The 18,957-nt window shown below is 43.2% G+C and overlaps 1 protein-coding gene across 1 annotated transcript in view; it reads left to right on the top strand.

Moving 5' to 3' along the window:
- The window catches only part of cirsr (corepressor of RBPJ and splicing regulator), a 50,169-nt gene that overhangs the window by 16,333 nt on the left and 14,879 nt on the right, over positions 1 to 18,957 (top strand). Inside the window, exons 7-8 of the mRNA XM_078228417.1 lie at positions 1,741 to 1,858; positions 17,051 to 17,157. Of these exons, the coding sequence (XP_078084543.1) occupies positions 1,741 to 1,858; positions 17,051 to 17,157 (225 nt within the window). The remainder of the gene's footprint in view (positions 1 to 1,740; positions 1,859 to 17,050; positions 17,158 to 18,957) is intronic.

Here is an 18,957-nt window from a genome sequence, read left to right as displayed (position 1 = left end):
GGCTTCTTACTGTGCTTACTCCAGTCCAACTCCGGCATCTCTACATCATGATTCTATGATGATCTTGAGCTTCTGTCATTTTAATTCTCCATCCTCGTACTGATATCTTTGTTCTTGGCTTCCAGCAGTGTTCAACGAAGCTCAACATAAGCTTGAGGTTTAGCACCCCATCTTTCAACTGAGAGCGGCATGGTGGCACAGTGGTTAGCACTGCTGCCTCACAGTGCAGGGACCCGGGTTCAATTCCCGCTTCGGGTGACTGTCAGTGCGGAGTTTGCACATTCTCCCTGTGTGCGCTCCGGTTTCCTTCCACAGTCCAAAGACATGCAGGTCAGGTGGACTGGCCATGCGCAATTGCCCCCTGCTGTCAGGAAGATTAGCAGGATAAATATGCGGGGTTACGGATATAGGACCTGGGTGGGATTGTTGTCAGTGTAGGTTTGATGGGCCAAGTGGCCTCTTTCAGCACTGTCGAGATTCTATGATACTGTGAGCAATTTGCATCCTTCTGGACTCAGCATTGAGTTCAACAATTTGAGACCATAATCTCTGCCCCCATTTTATTTCATTTACTCTGCAGGTTCAGTTTTATATTCATTTTTCATTTGTTTTTCGTTTTGGATGGCAGCTATTCATCATTCTGCCATTAGCACCTCAACACCAATTTTGTTTCTTTTCTTGTCCCATTACCATTCCCTTCGGCCTGCAACTGACCTGTAATTTAATGATGTGGAGATGCCGGCGTTGGACTGGGGTAAACACAGTAAGAAGTTTAACAACACCAGGTTAAAGTCCAACAGGTTTATTTGTGGCTTTTGCTACCAAATAAACCTGTTGGACTTTAACCTGGTGTTGTTAAACTTCTTACTGTAATTTAATCACAGACTTTCCTTTTTGTTCTTATTCCACCCGCCCTCCTTTACACCCACCCTCCTATTAACTCTGTTTCCCTCTCCAAAGGTGCTCAGTATTTCCAGCAATCTCTGTTTTTATTTTAGATTTCCAGCATCCACAGTATTTTGCTTTTATTAAATTGGCTATCTTGCTCAGAGAGGCTATTAAATGGCTGCTACAAGGATTGTTGGAAAAAATAGCACTGATTTATTAGGTAAGATTTTCTGAAGTTAGGTGCCATAGATGCAGTTTTGGATTAAGCTATCTTATTATCTGTCCAGGTAGTGCTTGATGCTGACCGTTGGGAATAAGTTTCCCATTTCTAAGCCTCACTTCAAGTAAAAAAAAATACAAAATAACTTAATTCAAACACCTATGCCAAAAAATTATGAAAGCGTGACAAAGAAAGTTGTTCAGAATTTTTTAGACTGAAAACATTTTGTATCAGAACTGACAGTCGCACAATGCAGTTGTATCTTTTGGCAGACAATGAAGCACAAAGCTTCACATTTTCAATTATGTGATATAGATCCTGTTGATGTACCAGTTTGCTGTGCCATTAAGTTCGAGGAATTGTTTTGCTAAACAAAGTCACTTTACTCAATTGGGAGTTGCATTAATGGGCCAAATGACTATTGTGAAATATTAACTCTCCTTCCACTCCTACAAAAAATGTTTTTCAACAGATTTTTCACTATCTGATATGGAATTGCTTGACTTGATGGTTGTTTTACTTGGGGAAATGCACATTCAAGCTGGGAAACTTTATTGTCTCAAGGTGTGCAAGTGAAATATTTTTCCCAACTACCTTATTCTTTTAGGTAATAATGTGCTCCTCCCATCTAGGTACGGAATGTTAGGTGCATCAAATGTCATAAGTGGGGTCATGTGAATACCGACCGTGAATGTCCACTGTTTGGTCTCTCTGGAATCAACGCAAGCTCAGTATCCACAGATGGTGCAGGTATGTGTGACATATCAAATCTCATCTTGCAATATTCTTGTTAGTCACGAAAAGGTAGCAGTGCAATCCTCAGCAGAAAGATAACATGGCTAATGAAACCAAGTCACCCAAATGCAAAACTAATCTCAGCAATGTTAAAGTACAGTCCCAGCACTGCCATAATCGGAATAATAAAAAATATATTATTTCAGGAATTTGGGGTTTCTAAACTATTAATTCCTAATAGTTATGGTCATTTTAAGCCTTTCTGAATTAAGATTCTTTATTCGAATTTTGATGTGCTAATTTTCAAGTGAAACGAGCCTTCCAATGCTATTACAGTACTGGTGCAGTTAAAAGAAAAATGCATGTAGGGAAAATTGGAATATAGAAAATCAAGTGAGCAGGGCTACAAAGTGGAATGGAGGGGCATTGAAAGGAAAATTAAGTTGTCAACAGGTTCCTGGATGGTACAGAGATTGTGTAGAACAGAGAGACCGCTTGCCATGGTCTTAATTGTTAATAACCTCAACCAGGATGTTCTCCATGCAGTGTGCTGCGTGGAAATCAAATGAGAGTTGAAGAGGTGTATACGAAGCCAAGTGTCTACAATATGTTCATGTATTGTAGAGAGAAAAAGTGAGACAAGCCTCTAGTGTGACATTAGAGGAGTCAAGATTTTTAAAAATAGAGACAGTGGTCATGCTATTAAACTTGGGCTGTCCATTGGGAATCCAGATGTGGTTAATTATATTTTGGTCAGTAAATAAAAAATTAGTAACAGGCACTGTCAGTGGTTGGGCTTCAAATCTCTTTTGCTATTGTGCTTACTGATATAAATTGGCTTGTGATCCAAAAGCACCTCACTTTTGGAGTTGCCCATAGATAGTCTGGCCTTTTGGGAAGAATGTTTGTGGAATTATTTCATAAAGGGAAGAAACCATCATCAGGGTGGGAGGACGTCAAGGGAGGAATTTTTTTTTTTAGAAAATCTTTATTTTGTATCACTATTGTTAAGGCAAATTCCATCACTTGCACACTCATTCAGAGTCTGGTACAGCATTAGTAAACAGCGAACTGCTTGTAACTGATATCCTGCGTAACATGAAACGAGATTAGGCATCAAGTGGTGGAAATTCACAGCTATAACTGTGAAACACCGGTAAAGATCTGAGTATCAGTCTTACATGGAGACCGGTTTTTTTATGTTTTTAAATAAATTTTATTCAGCACTGGCAGGATAGTTCCTTTAAAATGAGTGTAAAGTGCAAAATTGGCCCAGGTAGCACTTCATTTGGACCCACTGATGGATCAAAATGATGTCTGTTGTGCATGCTCACTTCTGCTGTGAATCCCGCAGGATACCAATCTTGGTGAAGCGTTGGTACTGATCAGACCAATCGTGACATTGATCAGTGTGCAACACTGAGTTAACACCAGTGATGCTGTTTTGCAGCGCCACATTCCAGCTGACACTCTACCCTTGTACAGCAACACAGACATTATGCACTCCAATAACCCTATTTAAAGAGATCATCATCTGCATAGAAATTAGTTACTGGCTGACTTCTTCTGTCTACTTTCCATAGTTGTTTAAAGTTACAAAAGCCGACAGGGAATGCTGCAGTAGGTCCTGAAGAATGTTTTGCTGACTTGAATGGAATGGAATGGAGTATGACTTGGAGAATGAGCAGAGGCCACACAACACGACAAGTGGCTAGAAAAGATGGGTGGTGGAAAAGGACTCTGGGCAGGGGGCCATTTCCATCTAGTATGTGTAGAGAGCAATTCTACCTGAAGCTCAGTGAGAAACAAAGTGTAAGACATCTGCACTTCAGTTAGGTCAACCTTACTGAAATCTAACAACTGTTGCACCTACAGCTCCAACCTTGGCGCAAAACAAGGATCACATCACCAATGACTTGGCGATGATTTTTTATGTGCTTGATTGCTTCCCAGGCTGGAGCTGGAAATATTAGCAATGTCTCTGTTTGCATAAGGGAGGAAACTGATGCTTTCTCTTCAAAGTGGGCTAACTACATTTAATTCTTGCCAGGGCAAGCAGATGAAGCAAGAATGATGGTCTACTAGGATTGCAGGCTTCTCCATGGGTGCAGAGTGCCATTGAGATTCAAACAAATTTGGCCTCAAACCTGCAAAAACCAATTAAAATTCAATTATGGAGTGACCAATTAGAGAAACGTTACCCAGTATGTGGGAGAGACAGGATCTGAATCTGTGAGGAACTTCTCCCGAAATCACAGATTCTGTCTCTCCCATCTTTACTCCAGCTACTCCAATGAAAAGCTCCCTGCCTCCTGTTTTTGCTGCTCTTCAAGAGATAGAGTCTGAGGTTGTAGGAGCAACAAGGACAGGAGGAGGAAACTTGTTAATGGAGGAGCTAAAGGGATTATTCTGATCCACTCCTCTGCCACCATATGGAAAATGTGCAGCTGTGCTGTGCCATCACCAATTATTGGACATCCTCCAAGGAAAATAATCAAAATTGAAAAAAGAGGAGGGAGTCTCCGCTGGTAGGAGTTAAGAGCAGGCACAGGGAGCTGTCACTCAGCCTTGCAGGAATGTCAAGTGAGGTGAGTGCCAATCAGGGCCGAGCCCCTAGAACATAGAACATTACAGCGCAGTACAGGCCCTTCGGCCCTTGATGTTGCGCCGACCAGTGAAACCAATCTAAAGCCCCTCTAACCTACACTATTCCAATATCATCCATATGTTTATCCAATGACCATTTAAGTGCCCTTAATGTTGGCGAGTCCACTACTGCTGCAGGCAGGGCATTCCACGCCCTTACCACTCTGAGTAAAGAACCTACCTCTGACATCTGTCCTATATCACCTCTTAATTTAAAGCTATGTCCCCTCGTGCTAGCTATCACCATCCGAGGAAAAAGGCTCTCACTATCCACCCTATCTAATCCTCTGATCATCTTGTATGCCTCTATTAAGTCACCTCTTGACCTTCTCTCTAACGAAAACAACCTCCAGTCCCTCAGCCTTTCCTCATAAGACCTTCCCACCATACCAGGCAACATCCTAGTAAATCTCCTCTGCACCCTTTCCAATGCTTCCACATCCTTCCTATAATGCGGTGACCAGAACTGTACGCAATACTCCAAGTGCGGCCGCACCAGAGTTTTGTACAGCTGCAACATGACCTCCTGGCTCTGAAACTCAATCCCTCTACCAATAAAAACGAACACTCCGTACGCCTTCTTAACAACCCTATCAGAGAGCTAGGTGATGGTAGGGATCTAGATGAGTATACGGCTTGTAGGAAGGAAGTTAAGAAAGAAATTAGGAGAGCCAGAAGGGGTCATGAGAAGGCCTTGGCAGGTAAGATTAAGGAGAACCCTAAGGCGTTCTATAAATATGTGAAGAGTAAAAGGATGAGATGTGAAGGAATAGAACCTATAAAAGGTGAAGGTGAGAAAGTCTGTACAGAACCGGAAGAAATAGCAGAGGTGCTTAATGAATATTTTACCTCGGTATTCACGGTGGAAAAAGACCTGGGTGGTTGTACTACAGGATTGAGGCGGACTGAAAAGATTGAGTATGTGGGCATTAAGAAAGAGGATGTGTTGGAAATTTTGAATCGCATCAAGATAGATAAGTCGCCAGGACCAGATGGGATGTACCCCAGGTTACTGTGGGAGGCGAGGGAAGAGATTGCAGAGCCTCTGGCGATGATCTTTGCATCGTCGATGGAGACAGGAGAGGTTCCGGAGGATTGCGGATGTGATTCCTATATTCAAGAAAGGGAATAGGGATAGCCCAGGAAATTACCGACTGGTGGGTCTAACCTCAGTGGTTGGTAAGTTGATGGAGAAGATCCTGAGGGACAGGATTTATGAATGTTTCGAGAAGTTTAGTATGCTCAAAAGTAGTCAGCACGGCTTTGTCAAAGGCAGATCGTGCCTTATGAGCCTGGTGGAGTTCTTTGAAAATGTGACTAAACACATTGACGAAGGAAAAGCGGTAGATGTGGTTTACATGGACTTCAAGGCATTTGATAAGGTCCCCCATGCAAGACTTCTCGAGAAAGTGAGAGGGCATGGGATCCAAGGGGCTGTTGCCTTGTGGATTCAGAACTGGCTTGCCTGCAGAAGGCAGAGAGTGGTTGTAGACGGGTCTTTTTCTGAATGGAGGTCGGTCACCAGTGGAGTGCCCTAGGGATCTGTTCTGGGACCCTTGCTGTTTGTCATTTTCATAAATGACCTGGATGAGGAAGTGGAGAGATGGGTTGGTAAGTTTGCCGACGACACGAAGGTTGGTGGTGTTGTGGATAGGTTGGAGAGATGTCAGAAGCTGCAGCGTGACATAGATAGGATGCAAGACTGGGCGGAGAAGTGGCAGATGGACTTCAACCCGGATAAATGTGTAGTGGTCCATTTTGGCAGGTCAAATGGGATGAAGGAGCATAATATAAAGGGTAAGACTCTTAGCAGTGTAGAGGATCAGAAGGACCTTGGGGTCCGGGTCCATAGGACTCTTAAATCGGCCTCGCAGGTAGAGGAGGTGGTTAAGAAGGCGTATGGTGTGCAGGCCTTCATCAATCGAGGGATTGAGTTTCGGAGTCGGGAGATAATGATGCAGCTTTATAAGACCCTCGTCAGACCCCACTTGGAGTACTGTGCTCAGTTCTGGTCACCTCATTACAGGAGGGATGTGGAAATGATTGAAAGGGTGCAGAGAAGATTTACAAGGATGTTGCCTGGATTGGTTGGCATCGCCCACGACGATTGCTACAACTGCCTCAGTACTCAACGCCGACAACTGCCAATCTCCAGATGCAATTCTACAACTCATCCGCTTCATCCTGGACCACAACGTCTTCACCTTCAACAACAAATTTGGTCCCCATGGCTGTTCCGTGTCTGGATCCAGTTCTTCATCCAGACACACGGAACAGCCATGGGGACCAAATTTGCACCTCAATATGCCAACATCTTTATGCATAGGTTCGAACAAGATTTCTTCACCGCACAGGACCTTCAACCGAAGCTACACACTAGATACATCGATCACATTTTCTTCCTTTGGATTCATGGCGAACAATCACTGAAACAACTATATGATGACATCAACAAGTTCCATCCCACCACCAGACTCACCATGGACTACTCTCCAGAATCGGTTGCATTCTTGGACACACGCATCTCCACCAAATACGGTCACCTAAGCACTTCACTATACCGCAAGCCCATGGATAACCTCACGATGCTCCACTTCTACAGCTTCCACCCTAAACACGTTAAAGAAGCCATCCCCTACAGACAAGCCCTCCGTATACACAGGACCTGCTCAGATGAGGAGGATCAGACACCTACAGACGAAGAGGAGCAACAGACGCTGAAAGACGCCCTCATAAGAAAAGGATATGGCGCTCAACTCATCGATCGACAGTTCCGACGTGCCACAGCAAAAAACTGCACCGACCTCCTCAGAAGACAAACACGGGACATGGCGGACAGAGAACCCTTCATCGTCCAGTACTTCCCCGGAGTGGAGAAGCTATGACATTTTCTCCGGAGCCTTCAACACATCATCAATGAAGATGAACATCTCGCCAAGGCCATCCCCACACCCCCACTTCTTGCCTTCAAACAACCGCTCAACCTCAAACAGACCATTGTCCACAGCAAACTACCCAGCCTTCAGGAGAACAGTGACCACAACACCACACAACCCTGCCACAGCAATCTCTGCAAGACATGCTGGATCATCGACACAGATGCCATCATCTCACGTGAGAACACCATCCACCAGGTACAACACTCTTGCGATTTGGCCAACGTTGTCTACCTGATATGCTGCAGGAAAGGATGTCCTGAGGCATGGTACATTGGGGAGACCATGCAGATGCTACGACAACGAATGAATGAACACCGCTCGACAATCACCAAGCAGGAGTGTTCCCTTCCAGTCGGGGAACACTTCAGCAGTCATGGGCATTCAGCCTCTGAGCTTCAGGTAAGCGTTCTCCAAGGCGGCCTTCACGACACACGACAATGCAGAATTGCTGAGCAGAGACTGATAGCCAAGTTCCACACACACGAGGACGGCCTCAACCGGGATCTTGGGTTCATGTCATTCTATCTGTAACCCCCACGACTTGCCTGGGCTTGCAAAATCTCACTAACTGTCCTGGCTGGAGACAATACACACCTCTTTAACCTGTGCTTGGCCCTCTCTCCACTCACATTGTCTGTACCTTTAAGACTTCATTACCTGTAAAGGCTCGCATTCCAACCATTATCTTGTAAATTGAGTTTGTGTCTTTTCTGTCCTGTTTGTGAACACAAGTCCTCACTCACCTGATGAAGGAGCTTGAGACTCCGAAAGCTAGTGCTGCCAAATAAACCTGTTGGACTTTAACCTGGTGTTGTGAGACTTCTTACTGTGCTTACCCCAGTCCGACGCCAGCATCTCCACATCATTCTGTTCGTTAGCCAATCCTCTATCTATAAATTGTCTCTAATCCCATATGAGCTAACCTTGTATTAACCTTTTGTGTGGCACCTTATCAAATGCCTTCTGGAAATCCAGATATACGTGATCACCATTATCAGCCTTGCTTATTCCATCTTCAAAGAACTCAAGTAAATTGCTCAGTACTTTTACTCGAGAAATTGAGTTCTTCCTTTTCTATAACCTCTACATTTTCTGTTGTTGGCACTCGTGTCCCCCACCATGAAAACTGAACCTTCAAGGATGAAGCTATATTAATCACTTTGGCCACAGGTGATCACAATATCATTCTGTTCTTCCCAAACTGTGTGTGTGGTGTGTGCTTTATAATCTCTTGGGACTATATTCTATTTATAGAGTTCCTTTTTGTTTTCCATTTCATTAGGTATTGATTCTACTGATGTGCAACTTATGAGCTGTGGGTGTGGGGCTTGCAGTAGTGCTCAGTGGGTGTGGGTGTTAGATACAAGTCCTGATTGATAAGAGACTGTTGGTAGGTGAGGAATGGGATGTGTTGAACTGAGCAATGGCTGAGGCTAGTGGTGCAGCTGGTAGGATATGGCAATTGGAAATGCATTCACTGGCCTTGACTATTCATTTGAGGTCATTGAACTTCCTCAGGGATTTGCTGCTGGTTTTGACTTCCAAAGCTATCTGCTTCCACTGTCTTTTGACCATGTATCTAGAACATAGAACAGTACAGCACAGAACAGGCCCTTCGGCCCACGATGTTGTGCCGAGCTTTATCTGAAACCAAGATCAAGCTATCCCACTCCCTATCATCCTGGTGTGCTCCATGTGCCTATCCAATAACAGCTTAAATGTTCCTAAAGTGTCTGACTCCACTATCACTGCAGGCAGTCCATTCCACACCCCAACCACTCTCTGCGTAAAGAACCTACCTCTGATATCCTTCCTGTATCTCCCACCACGAACCCTATAGTTATGCCCCCTTGTAATAGCTCCATCCACCCGAGGAAATAGTCTTTGAACGTTCACTCTATCTATCCCCTTCATCATTTTATAAACCTCTATTAAGTCTCCCCTCAGCCTCCTCCGCTCCAGAGAGAACAGCCCTAGCTCCCTCAACCTTTCCTCATAAGACCTACCCTCCAAACCAGGCAGCATCCTGGTAAATCTCCTCTGCACTCTTTCCAGCGCTTCCACATCCTTCTTATAGTGAGGTGACCAGAACTGCACACAATATTCCAAATGTGGCCTCACCAAGGTCCTGTACAGTTGCAGCATAACCCCACGGCTCTTAAACTCCAACCCCCTGTTAATAAAAGCTAACACACTATAGGCCTTCTTCACAGCTCTATCCACTTGAGTGGCAACCTTTAGAGATCTGTGGATATGGACCCCAAGATCTCTCTGTTCCTCCACAGTCTTCAGAACCCTACCTTTGACCCTGTATTCCACATTTAAATTAGTCCTACCAAAATGAATCACCTCACATTTATCAGGGTTAAACTCCATTTGCCATTTTTCAGCCCAGCTTTGCATCCTATCTATATCTCTTTGCAGCCTACAACAGCCCTCCACCTCATCCACTACTCCACCAATCTTGGTGTCATCAGCAAATTTACTGATCCACCCTTCAGCCCCCTCCTCTAAGTCATTAATAAAAATCACAAAGAGCAGAGGACCAAGCACTGATCCCTGCGGCACTCCGCTAGCAACCTGCCTCCAATCCGAAAATTTTCCATCGACCACCACCCTCTGTCTTCGATCAGACAGCCAGTTACCTATCCAATCGGCCAACTTTCCCTCTATCCCACACCTCCTCACTTTCATCATAAGCCGACCATGGGGGACCTTATCAAACGCCTTACTAAAATCCATGTATATGACATCAACTGCCCTACCTTCATCAACACACTTAGTTACCTCCTCAAAAAATTCTATCAAATTTGTGAGGCACGACTTGCCCTTCACGAATCCGTGCTGACTATCCCGGATTAATCCGCATCTTTCTAAATGGTCGTAAATCCCATCTCTAAGGACCTTTTCCATCAATTTACCAACCACCGAAGTAAGACTAACCGGTCTATAATTACCAGGGTCATTTCTATTCCCTTTCTTAAACAGAGGAACAACATTCGCCATTCTCCAGTCTTCTGGCACCATCCCCGTGGACAGCGAGGACCCAAAGATCAAAGCCAAAGGCTCTGCAATCTCATCCCTTGCCTCCCAAAGAATCCTAGAATATATTTCATCAGGCCCAGGGGACTTATCGACCTTCAGTTTATTCAAAACTGCCAGGACATCCTCCCTCCGAACATCTATTTCCTCCAGTCTATTAGCCTGTAACACCACCTCTTCCTCAAAAACATGGCCCCTCTCCTTGGTGAACACTGAAGAAAAGTATTCATTCATCACCTCGCCTATCTCTACTGACTCCATACACAAGTTCCCACTACTGTCCTTGACCGGCCCTAACCTCACCCTGGTCATTCTTTTATTCCTCACATAAGAGTAAAAAGCCTTGGGGTTTTCCTTGATCCGACCCGCCAAGGACTTCTCGTGTCCCCTCCTAGCTCTCCTAAGCCCCTTTTTCAGCTCATTCCTTGCTAACTTGTAACCCTTAATCGAGCCATCTGAACCTTGTTTCCTCATCCCTACATAAGCTTCCCTTTTCCTTTTCACAAGACATTCCACCTCTTTCGTGAACCATGGTTCCCTCACTCGGCCATTTCCTCCCTGCCTGACAGGGACATACCTATCAAGGACATCCAATATTTGTTCCTTGGAAAAAGTTCCACTTTTCATTAGTTCCTTTCTCTGACAGTTTCTGTTCCCAACTTATGCCCCCTAATTCTTGCCTAATCGCATCATAATTACCTCTCCCCCAATTGTAAACCTTGCCCTGTCGTACGGCCCTATCCCTCTCCATTGCAATAACAAAAGACACCGAATTGTGGTTACTATCTCCAAAGTGCTCTCCCACAACCAAATCTAACACTTGGCCCGGTTCATTTCCCAGTACCAAATCCAATGTGGCCTCACCTCTTGTCGGCCTATCCACATATTGTGTCAGGAAACCTTCCTGCACATACTGCACAAAAACTGCCCCATCCGAACTATTTGACCTACATCTGGAGGGCATCCTGACCCCTTGTGAATTCAGGACATCTTCTTTCCACCGCCTCTACCAACACTTCCAATGCAGCATCCAAAAATCTTAGAGCCTGTTCTCTCCGATGTCGTGCCATTTTTTTTACTGTTTGCCAGCTTAAATTCAATTCCTGCACAAGATCTCACACCTGCTACAGTGCCTCCCTTTTAGGAGGTGCAGATTAGCTTTAAGCAGTGCAGATTTTCTTTAAGTAGTGCTTGCAAGTTGAGATTTTGAGCCCCCTACTGCTGTATGCAGCCAATGAATAGCACAGTTAATGCTAGCTATACACAGCAATCATGCTAATCAACAGACAGCGTGACAATGGTACATTGTGATCACTGCTCACGTTTTTGGGTTATCCAATTTAGCTCCTATAGTGCTTTGATCTACTCCTTTCTTCTTATTGCTAGTTATTTTCTACTGTTTTATTTTGTGAAATTGTGTCCTCAAGAAACAGCTTATTTTCCCACTCCCACGCAATAAACTGCAGAATCCAGAAAAGATCTATCCTTTGCACCTGTTATCTACACACTTGAGTAAATTTGGTCCATATTATCTGGAGGAAGAATGATTGATCTAATTGAAGCATTCAAAATTATGAAGGGGCTTGAAAGGGTAGACTGAAGGAAGTTGTTGCCCCTGGCCGGGAATCTAGAACAAGGGGACAGAGTTTCAGGATAAGAGGTTAGAAAATTTCTTCACACAAAGGGTTGTGAATCTTTGGCAGTCTCTCACTTGGAAGGTTGTCGATACTCCATCAATGGATATCTTTAAGGCCGAGATAGACAGGTTGAAGATAGATAGTTGAAAAACATCAGCTATAATCCTATTAAATGGTGGGTCAGGCTCAACTGCTGTATGATCGTCTGCTCCTATTTCTAATGTTCCTCGATGCCATTGTCCACAGGCGTGGGCACAGTTTTATACGTGTGTTCTGGAAGGTCACAACCATTAAATAAACACCAGGAAAACGTAACCTTCATGTTCAGCTCCTGCTACAAATTGCTCCCTCGTTGCTGGTCCCTCATTGGTCATCACCATCACTGAATTCCCCCTCTATAAACCTCATGGGATTTGACTAGAAATTGAACCGGACCAGCCATATTAATACTTTGCCAACAAGAACAGATCATAGGCTGGGAATTCTGAGGTGCGTAACTCACCTCATGACTCCCAAAACTTAATCACTGTCTACAAATTACAGGTCAGAAGTGTGGTGGAATATTCTCCACTTGCCTGGTTAAGCGTGGTGAAGCTCAACACCAGAACAAAACAGCCACTTGGTTGGCACCCCATCCACCAACTTAAACATTCATTCATCAACATGATGCACAGTCAGTACCATATACTAGGTGCACTGCAGCAACTCAACACAACTTATTTGACAGCACCTCCCAAACCAGCGATCTCGAAGGATAAGGGCAGTAGCCACTTGGGAACATCACCACTTGCAAGTTCCCCTCCATACTGATTATGGTCTTTAAGACGGTACAGCAGAAGATGGTCACCTGACTTGCAGGACCAATGAGAACCAAGAGTGAGTGATCACCCCAGAGGGTGGAGTCTTCTCTGGGGCAGAATACATCGAGAAGCCATGTAGTGAGCATGTAAGGACTAGAGCAGCTGGATAGGCTGCCCCAAGGCAGCTTAGGCTGAAAACTCCTATTCCAAGTTTCTCTTTATCAATACCTTTTGTTCCTAACAAAGCCTGAAGTCTCTTGACACCTGGAGTGTCATTCTACACAATATATTGGTGAGGAGCTGAATAAACTTTGACTGCACAGTCTAACTGTGAATACCCAGTTTAATTGAAGCTTAGAAAAGAGAGATGCTCACCTGGGTGTCTATTTTTGTGCGAATAGCCTCAGAGAAAGTTGTCAAGGTCGTGCCAGGCCCTGAGGGGCAGACAAAGTAACGAACCTGGTGTGGCTGGTAAGAGGTTTGGAAAGATATAGAAAATTAAAATGAAAAGCAATTAGCTTTCAGGAGCAAGAGAAGTAAAACTTGAGCTAAAGAGAAAAAGGATAGTTGTGTTTAAAGTAAAAAGGTATGCCCAGCTAGAAGAAAGCTGCGGTCCAAATTTAAAAATAAGAAATTTGGACAGAAGCCAGAGATTTGCTGCAGTTAAGTTCAGAGGCTAAAAAAGGGAAGAAAAGCCTCTGGGAGTTACAGAACTTAACCCAGAAACGTGGGAAAATGAGAAGCTGAGATGTACAGACCTTCTGATCTGAACAGAGCCTGCAGGAGATCTGGGTCGTGATCCCTGCACTGAGGGTCTGCGGGCAGTGAAGGTGGCAGTTTTGGAACAAAAGTCCTCGACCTGTTAAAAAGAAAATAAACTTGAAAGTTTTTTTAAGATGAGATAATGGTCCCAACTGGAAAGCACAACAGCTACTAGTGAAATTAACAAAAAGAACGGCATTGGGAGAAGGAAGGAAAAGCAGACTCTCCAGCCAGCCCAAAATAAATAAGAAAAATAGAAATTGTTGTGGAAATCTTCTAGCAGGAGAAAAAAAGAGCAGTTAATAGTCTTAAAAAAAAAAGGGGTCCAAAAAGGAGGAGCTGTAGTTTCCTGTCAAAGCTCGAAAAAACACAGAGGAATAGAGAAACATTAGTTGTGGGAGTTCACAGTCCTAAAGCGGTAATGCATTTAATGTTGTACAAGATTTAGTGCAACAACCACAAAAAGGAACAAAGGGCAAGGGGCAGGAAATCGGAGAAGATTCCAGATAGAGGACAGCTGTAAAACACAGCTCTAAGCAACACAAGACCTCAGCGGAGGAAATTAAGACCTCGAGGAAGATGTAACGCCAGACTCGAGAATAGACAGTGAAAGACTCAAGAGAAAGGAGTGCTGTGAAACCTCAAGAGAGGGTGGAACACTGAAATGTCCCAGAAGGAGGGCAACAACAAAAAACCACAAGGGCAACAGAAGATCCAAAATAACTAAACGAAGAGCTGGAAAGCAAGACTCAGTTGGCTCCCATCCTTTTCTACTGTAATGAGAAGTTCCTTGAAAGTTTAAGCAATAACAAAGCTGTAATCAGTCAGACAAGCCACATCAGGAGAGGTAAGAGTGAAGAGAAAAGAGTTGGATGAATTTAACCAAGAACTACAGCAAAGAGAATTCCAATGGGCTCAAAAAAAGACTTAAGCTGAAGAAAGTTGTCAGCGGACTGGAAATTTCTCGCAAAGAGCTGGAAGTTGAGATTGGAATGTTGAAGGAGCCACACTTGCAGGAAACAATGTAGAACAAGCTGAACTCTATGGAAAAGCAACTAGAAAATAGGAGTAAGTTGTGAAGAATTAGAGCAGGAGAAGAAGAGATTGAAGAAGAAAAACTTGGCAATGAGGAATTAACCGAAGAAATAAAAAACATTGAAAGCTGAATCAACAATTCAGACAGAAGAAAGAAACTGTGATTACATGCCAGAACAAGATTGCTGAAATGGTCACACTAACAGAAAAGCATAAGAACCAATATGATAAAATGGTCGATAAAAAAGAATAAAGTGCTAGAAAGAGGAACTTTATCTCACAACCTAAGTACCAGAAATACCACAACCATTTCTTTCACTAGTGACAGACCACATTTGTGAATGAGCTGTCAGGACATTAGATTGTGTTGTATTTTGATGATGGGGTACCTGCATACAGAGTAAGTTACTTGACAGAGAAAAGGATCAACGGAGGATTGGAGAGTGACACCATCTGCAGAGTAAAGTATGTTGTCCTTGGCACAGTCTAGGACAGAACTTGGAAAGCAGCAAACCTGTATGGAAGAGTCCCATGCAAGAATGTAACTGGAACTGTGCATAATTGACGGCTCCAGTAGAGGTGTAATGTTAAATGCAAGCCTCAAGATCTCATAATTGAACAATCGAGATTTATAAATGTCCTGTCTTGTGTGTATAATATTTATTTAGAATGTGGGTTTGAGTAAATCGATTTTGAGAAAGATTAAAGGAGGAGGAATGTAGTAGAATCATAGAATACCTACAGTGCAGAATACCTACGGCCATCAGGTTGCACTGACTCTTGGGCAGAGCAGATTACCCAGCTCTCTCCACCCTATCCCTGTAACCCTGCGCATTTACCATGGCCTAATCCATTTAACCTACATTTTTGGGACACCTAAGGGGCAATTTAACATGGCCAATCAACCTAACTGCACATCTTTGAACTGTGGGAGGAGACCAGAGCACCCGGAGGAAATTCACTCAGACAAGGGGAGAATGTATAAATGCCACACAGATAGTCACCCAAGGCTGGAATCAATTGGGGTGTCTGTCTCTTTAAGACCGTTCAGGAAAAAAGGGTCACCTTGACTTGAGGGGGCAATGGGAACTGAGAATGCATGATCACTCCAGTGGGTGGAGTTCGCTCTGGCACGGAATACATTAGGAAGCCATGTGGTAAGCATGTAAAGACTGGGTAGACTGTTCCAAGGCAGCTTGAGGCTGCAAACCTCTGTACCACATTTCTCTTTATCAATAAATGCCTTTTGTTCCTAATGAAGTCTGTAGTATCTTGAATATGCCTGGAGTGCCACACTACATAACACCCACCAAGTCATACACGATCCTGACTTGGAACTATATCACCATTCCTTCAAACCCCTGGAACTCTCTTTCCACAAGTACTGAGAGTGTACCTGCACCAGATCAACTGCAGTGATTCAAGGAGGTGGCTCACCACCACTCCTCAAAGTCAATTAGGGATGGGCAACAAATGCTGGTTTTGACATCGACATCCACACCCCATGATTTTTTTTTTTTAACAAACCTTCAGTTGGTCTGAACTAGACTTTGTGCAGCCGTGGTGATCTTTGCAGCCTACACATCATTAAAATTATCTATTTTGATTTGGATAATTGGGGCTTTTTTTTTGCTGAAATATTTTTCCCTGTTTTTGTGAATCCTAAATTAATTTACTTTGGTACACTTCCCCACCCCATCCCTTGCCCCTACAATTAATAATCAAGCTTTAAACTGCCTGAACCTTTCTGGAATTTCCTTCCTAATTCCTTTTGTCTTTCCAGTTGTCTTTTCTCTTTGAAAAGATGGGAGTTGAGCAGGTTTTTAATCAAACTTTGGTCACCCCTGCTACAATCGTCTTGTGAAGTTTGATAACCATTGATCATATATTTTCATTTGCCAACTGCCTTGGGATATGTTTTACATTAAAGGAATTATATAAATGCAAGTAATAAATGGACATTGCACCTGCATATTCAACTTGCTGCTTTTTTGTTCATTCAACAATTTTGCAAGATTACAGATAAACAGTTTTGGTACTGAGAAAAGATTTGTGTCCATTGTGACTTGCTACAATTTAATGATACCCCTTTTCCAGTATATGCTCCTGATATTTGAAAGTTTTGCCATGTGTTCCTGCTGTGCTGCAGATAAATGCAGCTAGTTGATATTCTTTGCTTTGTAGCAGCTGTGTTATAGAATAATATCTAATCATTTGCACAGCAGAAGATTATTGAATTGATTTATCTAAGCTGCTTTTCCACAAAGATGAAAGTAATTTGTGAAATAAAACCTGAATGTAAGTAAATGTTGATGAGCATTGAAAAAATATGCCCTTTTCAAACAGGTCCATCAATGCACCCCTCGGAGCTTATGGCAGAGATGAGAAACAGTGGATTTGCACTGAAACAAAATGTGTTGGGGAGAAATACAACTCCAAATGACCCATCACAGGTATTCTGCATTTCTGAAACTAACAAGATTGATTTTTAGCAGAAAATCATTTTAGGTTGAATAATGAGATTAGGTACTTCTGTTCTTTGACAATAGGTTTGATGGAAATTATGGTAAGTTAAGTTAATTACTTCACTGTTTAGACATTTAGTCAGGCAATTTTTTTCATTGTTTAAACGTTAAAACTCAACAAATTCTTGTGGTCACCACTATTAATTTTTTTTTGTCTCCTGTTGCTTCATGTTCTATTCCAAACTACAAAACTGCAAGATTGTTTGTAATTTAGCTATTTTCATTCTAGATCTTGAGTATAAAAATAAAAACTGCTTCACTATATTTTCGACTAGCTGTGGGATCCTTGCATCTCTTTCTCCCTAAATCCTCAAAATGATTTTGACCTAAGGAGAGGTAAAGGAATGGTTTATATCAAATCACTTTTTCTCAGTAGCCAAAGGATTGCAGCCAATGTTCTGAGATTCCCAAGCTTGGAATGGAATACTCAAAGCTTTCATTTTGAAAAGTAACCATTCAGTGTATTTCCGGTAACCCCATTTTGAAAAGTGACCATCAGAAAAGCACATATTTTTACAGTTGAATTTGGTCCCAGCTGTTGGTACCCACTGCCTAATTCTGCAGGGTTGGGCTGACACCCCTCTGCAGATGTTAGAACTAATGTGTGTAATGTCAAGGAATAAGCAAAGTATTGCTTGGTTATTTATAAGACTGACAAGATTGATGGCTCATAATGTAATTTCACTATCCTACAGCTAGTCTGGAGCATAGGAAATGGGAGCAGGAATAGGCTATCCCCAGTCCCCCACTGAGCCTGCTCCGCCATTCAACTAGATCACGGCTTATCTTCTACCTCAACACTATTTTCCAGCACTATCCCCATACCTCTTGATGTCTTTGAGTCAGAAATCAATAGATTTTTAGATATTAATGACTGAGCCTCCACAATCCTGTTCATCCTAGCTATACCTTTACAGATATATACAGATTTGTAAGGATAACGACAGTTAAAAATCTTATATACTCTAATGTTCTCAGTAAGTACACAGACCATGTAAACTAATAGGCGACCTGTGGTCAGACACACCACTCTGAAACCAAATGACCAATGTCAGCCAATACAACTTCTGCAGATTTCTGATCAATTTCCCCAGGGGCTTGTCACACTCTGAGCCAATTGGTCTCACTGGAACTCTGTCCTCCACACAAGGGTTTCCAATCTGCACTCTCAAAAACACACTTTGGAATCTTCTCGAACACAATGCTTTCTCTCAGATGCCTCCACCAAACATTCCAGGGTTTCAACCTCTCCTTTTGATATCCCTCTCCTCTGGGTCACATGCATTCCAGCTTCAACTTCCACAGGTGCTCTCGGGTACCCAGCCATGCCAACAGAACACCACTGCTTTGCAGGCCCGCAATTAGGAGACACCAACCTTCTTCTTACCTCCGATGTCTGGCTTCTTACAAGCTGACTTTAAATCTAGGGTGTGATTCTCTGGCCACGCTCACGTCAAAACTGGAGAATCCCGCTTAGGGTCAATGGACCTTTGTGTGCCTCCGCCCACTACGATTCCCGTGGCGGACGGGACAGAAGAATTTCCCCCCCCCGGTTCTTGCAGTGCTCTCTTTAATTCAAAACCCTTTCACTGCTCTTTACTTTAATTTCCCTGAATGTGATTTTTCTCCGATTCATGTTCTTTATTCCTTTGACTTAACTGTCTTCCTGAGACATTTCTTTGTCCCACGGGGATTTTGTTTTTCTTCTTTTGGGAAATCTGCTCTCTG

Source organism: Mustelus asterias, chromosome 14 (genome assembly GCF_964213995.1).
Source record: "Mustelus asterias chromosome 14, sMusAst1.hap1.1, whole genome shotgun sequence".
Taxonomy (NCBI): domain Eukaryota; kingdom Metazoa; phylum Chordata; class Chondrichthyes; order Carcharhiniformes; family Triakidae; genus Mustelus; species Mustelus asterias.
This window is presented reverse-complemented; position numbering and strand designations above follow the sequence as displayed.